Source organism: Pteropus vampyrus, unplaced genomic scaffold (genome assembly GCF_000151845.1).
Source record: "Pteropus vampyrus isolate Shadow unplaced genomic scaffold, Pvam_2.0 Scaffold32, whole genome shotgun sequence".
NCBI classification, from domain to species: Eukaryota; Metazoa; Chordata; class Mammalia; order Chiroptera; family Pteropodidae; genus Pteropus; species Pteropus vampyrus.
In genome coordinates, this window is record NW_011888813.1 from 34,712 (window position 1) to 43,148 (window position 8,437).

At 49.5% G+C, this 8,437-nt stretch overlaps 1 protein-coding gene across 2 annotated transcripts in view; it reads left to right on the top strand.

Annotated features, from left to right (window-relative positions):
- ESRRB (estrogen related receptor beta) overlaps positions 1-8,437 on the top strand; it is a 62,196-nt gene that overhangs the window by 18,561 nt on the left and 35,198 nt on the right. The window contains exon 3 of one of the 2 annotated variants that reach the window (XM_011357045.1): positions 1,356-1,472. The exons of the other annotated variant lie outside the window; for it this stretch is intronic. Coding sequence (XP_011355347.1) covers positions 1,356-1,472 — 117 coding nt within the window. The remainder of the gene's footprint in view (positions 1-1,355; positions 1,473-8,437) is intronic. 2 annotated transcript variants of the gene reach the window in all.

Consider the following 8,437-nt stretch of genomic DNA (forward strand, 5'->3'; position numbering starts at 1 on the left):
AGAGCTGCAGGAAGCAGAGTGGGCTTGTTCTCAGCAGCTGGAGCACAGGCCTGGAAGCCTGGAAGCCTGGAAGCCTGGAAGCCTGGATCATTGAGTTCCAGGAACTGATCAATATGCAGAGCAATGGAGAGGTTGAGGCTGGAGACAGAGGGGTGGGGTAGGGCAGGGGCAGGGGCCAGATTCCACTGAGCCTTCTAAGCCAGCATAGTCGTGGGCAAATTAATTCATGTGTGAGTTTTCCTCCTTTCTATTGACCTTTTTAATTTTACCATGCTTTTGCAAATATTGAAATTATTTCCCAAGAAGACACATTAGCCAGCGTGACCTAAGAAATGGTTGGGGTTAGGTGATAGAGGGGAGGGGCGCACAGAACCTTTATCCCTTCCCTTCCTGCCCCCACCAATCCTCCAGCACAGAGGTTAACCTCCAGCTCTGCTCCCTGCAGGAAATGGGACCGGAAAAGGTCCGGGCCTGCTGGACCTCAGAAAGTGAGAAACAGGGCAAACAAGGCACCCCGGGCAAACCAACTTCTGCAGTCTGCAGTTTGCTCACCAGTAGGAAAAGGGGATGTGAGTTCTCAGGACGCACTTGGGCACCTTGTCATGGGGGCTCAGTAGTTTCATTACTTCAAAGCACCTTGTCAGTGGTGGGACCTGGTTCATGCTCGTTCTCAGAAAATCCGCAAGTAAATGGTTGCCATATACCACGTGGGGAGACTGAGGTGCAGGGAAGCCTGAGGCCAGCCCTTCCCAGACTGCCCTGAGGCCACCTCGGCCGCTGCTCTTTACAACTTAAAGGGCTTTTGCAGACATGGTCTTGCTTAATCCTTAATCCCTCAGTTCATAGATACCACACTCTGCAGATGAGGAAACTGAGACTCGGTGAGAGGAAAGTGATTTCCTCTCAGCAGAACCAGGGGGCCCAGACCTCTGCAGTGGGTTCTGAGAGGGTTCTCCCACGAGCTGGGGACCCCAGGCTGGAGGGCAGAGGGGCCGGTGATCCGCCCTGATGTTTTAGGCGGCACAGCGGGTGTTTTCTTCCTGGAATAAAATGCCAGCTCAGCGAGTTTTGGTGTCCCAGCCCAGTGGTGGCTGCCAAACTGTGGGTGGCCGTTCCTCAAAGCTGTGCCTCCCTGGCCTACCCAGACCTCGTGACCTGGGATGTCTGTACTTATGAGACCTGGAAACGTGTTGACAAACACCTCAGAGCACCTGCTCTGGGAACCACTGCTCTGTGGGAACCTCGGGGTGAGGGGCAGTGAAGGTCTGGCGGGTTAATCCCCATCCAGCCTTTGGCTGGTGGGGGGATGCGGGTCCTGGACGGCACCTGGCAACCCTGTCTGTGTCTGGTTACAGGGAACATCGAGTACAGCTGCCCGGCTACCAACGAGTGTGAGATCACAAAACGGAGGCGCAAATCCTGCCAGGCCTGCCGCTTCATGAAATGCCTCAAAGTGGGGATGCTGAAGGAAGGTAAGAGGCCCCGCCCACCCACACTGGGGCTTCACCCAGTCCATGCGTCCTAGAAGAGGCCCTTCTTCTCACTGGGAGTCTCAGACGCCTGAGAAAATACCCACAAGCTGCGGACCTTCTCCCGGCCAGTGCACATGCACGTGGTTCCAGGAGTCCATGGACCTTAGATGTCCCTCCATGCACCCCAGGTTAAGACCCTGCCCCCTGGGGTGCCTATATTTCCCTTCTCACACACCCTGCAAGCCGGTTTGCAGCCTTCAGCTCCCGCCTAGTTCTCCACATTTAAAGGAGACACTGGGTGTCAGGAAGGCAGGAACTGGAAGCTCTTCATTAAGGACCCCACACGGGCCCTAGAAAGCTGGCTTGGCACTCTGCAGAAGGCCCTCCTTTGCGGGCAAGCCCCCTTCACCCTGGAAGGGGCAGGCTTGAGATGCTTATTTACCTCTCGGAAGCCCTTGGAGTTTGGGAGTACAAAGATCAGAGACATTAAGGCCCAGAATGACACATACTGCATCCTTCACTGCGAAGGACAGCCTCTGCTTCCTGGTGGCAGGTGGACAGGACTTTGCGGTCACCTTGAGGATGTTTTCCACCTTCCCTGTTCCCGCCTCCTCGTCATCTCACTTCCTTTGGCTTCTCTTTTTTCCTCCAGAGCCGTGCCATACGCCATGGCAGCATGAGCCACAGGTTCTGAGTATAAAGGACATGTCGGATTTCAAAGACTTATTAGGATAAAAAGGAGTGTCAAATAGTGTAGTAATGATTTTGAAAAAGAGGATCGCATGTTGAGGTGATAATATTCTGGATGTATTGGGTTAAACGCGTTATGGCATTAATAGCACATGCTTCTTTTTACCTTCTTCAGTGTGGCTACTGGGAAGTGTAAAATGACTGTATGGGTCTCATCAGCTGGACAGCACTAGGTCTCCTCATCAGCTTCCCTGTTGATTAGCTCAGGTTGATGACCTTTGTGGAGTGCCATTTTGGGGGAATGGGTATTGTGTGTGTGTGTGTGTGTGTGTGTGTGTGTGTGTGTGTGTGTGTGTGTGTGTTCACATGTGTTTCTCCCCTTCCTCAACTCTTAAGAAGAGCCCTGGAAATCCTTACAGACCAGCTTTTGTGATTCTAGGCCCTGAGATCCTTCCAGAAATGGGAGGAGGCAGGAGGAGAGGTGTGTGATGATGGGATGATCTGGGAGGGGCTGGGAGAGAAAAAGAAGTGACGATGGACCGGCCTGCCGTCCTTCACTGAGAGGGCTTCCTGAAAGCCCAGCCCGGCCTTTAAGACCCCCGGAGTCACCCCTCCCATCCTCCTTTCCTGGTGCCCAGATTTAAGATGCTCTGTCAAGTGACTTGGACTTTCCTATGTCCTGGAAATCAGAGGCTCCCTCTCTCCATTTTCTAGTTCAAGTCCCCCCTCTTCGCCTCGGCTCAGCCCAGTGTCTGTACCTGTAAAACTAGCTCTTAAAGTGAACCCACCTACTCCTATGTCTACACAGCACATTGGCTTTTTAACTACATTTCTCATTAGTCACTTCTTATAAGTCCTTTGAGATGGAGAAGGCCAGCCAGCTACTTCCCAGGGGAATCAAATGAAGAAATAGCCCTCTGATTAAAAATGGGCTTTATTGGATCTGCCGAAAGGCTGTGTTGGTTCATTTTGACTCTACACAATTTTGGTCTTACCCCTGGATAGAGCATGACCCGAGCTAGTGTCTGAACTAGGTCCCCTGACTCTCTCACCAGACTCTTTCTGCTCCTCCAGAGCATCCCGGGGTGACAGCTGAGGACACTAGGCAGAAAGGCCCTCAGAAGCATGCTTTAGGCTGGTCTCTTGCTGCTGGGAACCAACCCAAGGGTGTCTAAGCTAAGGGTGTCTAAGCTCCTTGCTCTCGAGTCTGTGAGGACGGGGGCTGCTACCTTGCTCTGGGAAGCTGGCTGTGAGGACACTGGGTCAAGCTGGGGGCCAGCTGTCCAACAGCCTTTCTCGTTTGTGGCCTCTCTGCTTACTTTATAGCATCTGAGGAACTTAGGACAAAAGGAAGCTGCATTGCTATTAATATACTCCTGAATTTTAATGGTGACAAAACTGAGTCCTGCAGAGTTTGGGGTGAGATGACTCTTCCACTCTCAGTCACATGCTGGTTTGAGAAGAGCTGGGGCCGGAACCTGGAGCTTCTTGGTGTTCCGTGCGGTGCCTGCCCCCCATGGCAAAAGTCAGGGATGAGAAAGGCTGCCGACAGCAGGCCACCTTGCCATCCCCTCCACCTACACCCCCCCACCTCCCCCCACATACACAGTACCCCAGATTATGAGCTAAAGAATAAGGGAGGGAGAGGAGAGATGAAAAAAAGTGGAGGTCGCCACTCGGAACCCCTGGAGCTTCTTGCGACACTGAAGAGCCCCTTTAGGGACTTCCTAGTGGGGGTGCTTCCTAGTGCCTACCCCCACAACCCCAGAAAAGGAATGATGAGGGGTAGCCACTGATGGCAGAGAAGCCGGTGGCCAAGTACACAGCAGCCTAGGTACCCGGCCATCCAGTTAAGAGAAGCAGGAAGGATGCTGAGTGTCCTGGGATGATGGTGTGGGGCCACCGGGGGACGCTGCCTCAGAGGGAAAGGCAGTGCAGGGTGGGGCGCCAGCCTTGACCAACTCCTGTGTAAATAGTCCTGTGGTTGGCCCAGGTTGTGGGATGTGGAGCAGGGCACAGTGTGGCCTTTAAGCAGGGTGGCAGGCAGCCTGTGTGATCTGAGGCTGTTGGTAGGAGTGGGCAGATGCGCTGAGGTAAACTTCCCGGAGAGGCCCTTTCAGGAGCTCCACCTGGAGGAGGAGCCACCATAACACTCCCCCCCACCCCCACCGCTGCATCCCAGGGCTGGAAGTTTTAAATTCAAAGGGAAAAAATGTGACACAAAGGCTCCCAGTGTGGACAAAGCAGAGCGCCTCCGTTTGTGTCTGTCTCTGCAGTACAGACCTGTGCAAGACAGGGGCTCCTGGCAGCTACCCTGGCTCTTGATTTTGTTTGGGTGTCCCCCGCTCTTGTGCAGGAGCCCAGGCCCCCAGGACCAGCATGGGCTCCCTGCCTCCCTCTGTCTCCCGTCTTGTTCTGTTCTGACTCTGAAAGGCAAACCTCAGCCTCCCCAGGGCTGTTCCCTCTTTAAGGTTCCTCAATGGGCCTCAGACATGGGGGAGCCAGGGGTTGGCGTCCCTCCCCTGCTTGAGGAGGGGGACGAGGGGCTGGAGAAGGGGAGAATGTGGATGCCAGCCTTCCCTTCCTCCCCATCTCACCTATACATCTGAACACCGTTTTCTTTCTATCCAGCAGCTCCGGATGCCTTTTACAGTTTTTCCTTTCTTAAGTAAAGTAACTTGAGAGACCACAGCATGATTTAGGGGGCCCAGCAACTGCTGGGGAAGAGGTCAGACATATGGCTTCCTTTGGCTCCGTCTCGACCTCAAGGCCGCTGTTGGCTCTGGAATTGACTGTGGAATGCAGGCAATGGCCAAGGGTCTTTCTTGCTTTAAGCAACCCGAATATATGAAAACCTCTATTTTCAGGGGGCGGGGAGGGGGATAGTGATTATTCTCTTTATAAAGAATTGAATACGAAATCTGCCCTGGGTTGGGAGTTGCCCGCATCCCCCTCCTGGCTCTGGCTCTGAGGTATTGTTGCTGTGTCTCGCTCTCGCATACGCTCCTGGGCCTCCGTTTCTTCACGCGTAGAGCAGGAGCGTTGAAACCCGCTCTCTATCAGCCGGTCAAGACGGAGACCGGATGGAACGACTCCTTCCTCGCTGAAATGCACTGTGGGACTGATCGCTTTAAGATGTCAGCTTTCTGGGCATGTTAAAATAGTCTTTGATTCAAAGATGGTCTCCTTTGCACTCAACTTTTCAGCACCCCGCCCATTGTGCGGATTTGCTGGTGGGAATCTTAGAGGTGGCATCTGTCTTGAGTTGCGCCCCCCTCCCCGCCCCGCCACCTGTGTGGGGCCTAAACTCAGCATGAGAGGTTCTCCCAGGAAGCCAGTGGAAGAGCTCTCCCCTGACAGGGGGCTTCACAGACTGGCTAGGGTGTGTGTGTGGCCCGTTAGCCTCTGAGCCAGAAGAAAACCGTTTGCTGCATTTCACAGGTGACCCCCACACCCCCATGTCTTTAGTGTGGCTCTGGAGTTTCCACAACTTGTCCCTGCAAACTTCACCTTCTCCTCACCTCACTTCACCTCCCTCTAGCCACCAGCCTCCCGATCCCACTCCATTTCCTCCTCCCCTCAGCCCCTCCCTGCCTGCTCTCCCCCAAGTGTTTTCTAAATGATATTTGATTTCAGTGAAAGCTGGGCTGACATCCATGCAATACGCTCTCCCTCTCTTTGTGCTTGTTGGGAAGGCGGAGGGCTCCTCCAGGGATTCTGGGTAATTGGGTTAGCGGCCAGCTCATGTCAGGAAATTAAAAGGAGGCCCTGATCAGGTTCCCGCTGCCTGGGATTTAATGGCTGTGTATTTATAGAGTATTCTGCCTGTAGCCCATGCCAGAAATACCACTTTTCTGTCCCTGTGAATGAAGAAAGAGGATGAGAGATGGCTTCCCTTTAAAAATTCGTTTTCCTTTCCTAACTACATTAGTGCTCTGAAACAAACCAACTCTCCCGCACTTCAGAAAATAGCTTTGAACTCAAGAACTCCAATGGATGTTTGTGTCCCCCAGACCACCTTTCATCCTACATGCACACACAGACACACACATGCATGCTCACACGCACATGTCTGATGGCTCACACGATCATCCCATGTGGCCTGAAGCCTCTGGGTCATCAGGCACGAAGACCTGATGACCTCTGGTTGGGGAAGTGTTGATTGAATTAAGTCAAGGCGATGATCTTATCTGTGCTGAGTCCTTATTACTGTTCATTCAGGGCTTTTTGTGAATGGGAGCCAATAACAGCTTAAGTGATCATACAGACCCAGTAAAACCTCAGCATCATCACCTATCAGCTTCTTGGGTGCTTTACTTAAACCTCTCTAAGCTTCCCCTTCCTCTGTAAAATGGGAGTAATAATAGTGGCCATTTTCATCTGGCTGCCACTTTACAGAGAAAGTCCCTAGAGTTGTACCACAAAGCAGGATGTTGGTCACTCATCCGAGATCGATACTCTTCATCATGTTACAAAATTGGTTTGCTTCTGTGATCCCGAAGGCAGTTTTCAATCGCCCAGAGCCGCTCTCCCCACTCCTTGATGATCTTGCTTCATATTTTCCTGAAAAAATAGAAACAGCCGAGTGGGGAATTTCTTACTCTTCTGCTATCGAATCCACAAACCTACCAGCTTGTTTTCTGCCTTCGACTCTTAGAGATAGCTCTGCTCCTATCAGAAGCCATTTTCCCCACCTGTACTCTGAATCTCTCATTCTTTTTTATTATTATTTTTAATTTTCAAATAAAAGTGGCAATCAAAAATCCTTAATATATATAAGTTTCAGGTATATGGCATAGTGGTTAGACATTCATATAATTTATGACGTGATCCTTCCAATTTGTCTAGTACCCACCTGGCACTATACACAGTTATTACAATATTATTGACTGTATTCCCTATGCTGTACTTAACATCCCATGACTATTTTATAACTACCAATTTGTGCTTCTGAATCCCTTCATATTTTTCGCCCAGCCCAGACTCTCTTTTTTCTTTATCGAGGACTTTACTCATATAGTACCATCTCCGCTTCCAGCATCATCAGACTCTTCCTCTCTGTGGGCTCATTTGCATCGACACACAAACTTTTGTTCTTGCATTATAAAAACAAAATTAAATTAAAAAAACGCACAACTGTATTTCGACCCTTCATCTCCATCTAGCTACTGCTACATTACCATGCTTCCTTTTTCAACAAAACTTCCCCAAAAGAGTTCACAGCACTTAACTATATTGGCTTCCTTACCCCATCCACTTTTTCTTTTATTAAAAAAAAAAAAAAAAAAACTTCTTTAAAAAGTAAACATTGAATAGATCCAGAAAAATATTTATAGTACCGCATATTATAATAGTTAGGATAAAGCTAAACTTCTATTTAAAAATAAAAGAGAGAGAGAGAGAGAAACTCCTTTTCTCCCTCAAAACAAAACAAAAAACTCAGAAGTTTAAGCAGGGTATAAGTTTAGTTCTCTCTCATCTCATATAACAGTGCAACGGTCATAGGTATTCCAGGACTGGTTGGCAGCTTTGCATCCTTAGCAAATGACATACATTTGTGGACCCGGTCCTTTCCATCTCCTACACAGTCAGAAGGAAGAAAAGCCTATGCCAGATCCTTTGAAGGGCGGGACCCAGAAGTGGCACATGGATCTTCCATTCACCATCCATGGTGGAACCTGGTCATGGCCATGACACTTGCAAGGAATTCTGGGAACTGTGGTCATTAGCTGAGACACCATGTGCCTAGCTAAAACTGTTGATATGGAAGAACGGAATAGCATATTTTAGAAGACAGGCATTATTAGTTGCCAAAAACATATGTGAAGTATGAAGAATACCGGTAACTTCCGTCCTATGTAAGAAAAAGAAAATCGTCCTCTGTGTCCTTCCCCATTTTCATTACCTTCAGAGGTAACCATTATCTCCATTTTTGTTACCCTCAGAGGTAACCATTATTCTGATTTTGCAATTTTTCTCTTGACTTTTTTTATAATTTATTTTATCACGTATTTGTATCTTTAATGATATCATGTTTTTTAGTTTTAAGTGAAATTATACTGTACACATTTTGCATGTGGTTATTTTAGTCAGTATTTCTGAGATGAATGCTTTTTGTCGCACGGTGCTCTCTTCACTTATTTTCATGTATGTAATACAGGCGTCAACCAGATAGTAAATGTTTTAGGTTGTGGGCCAAAAGGCTCTGTCTTAACTACCTAATTGTGCTGTCGTAATGCGAAAGCAACCACAGACAATACATAAGTGAATGAACT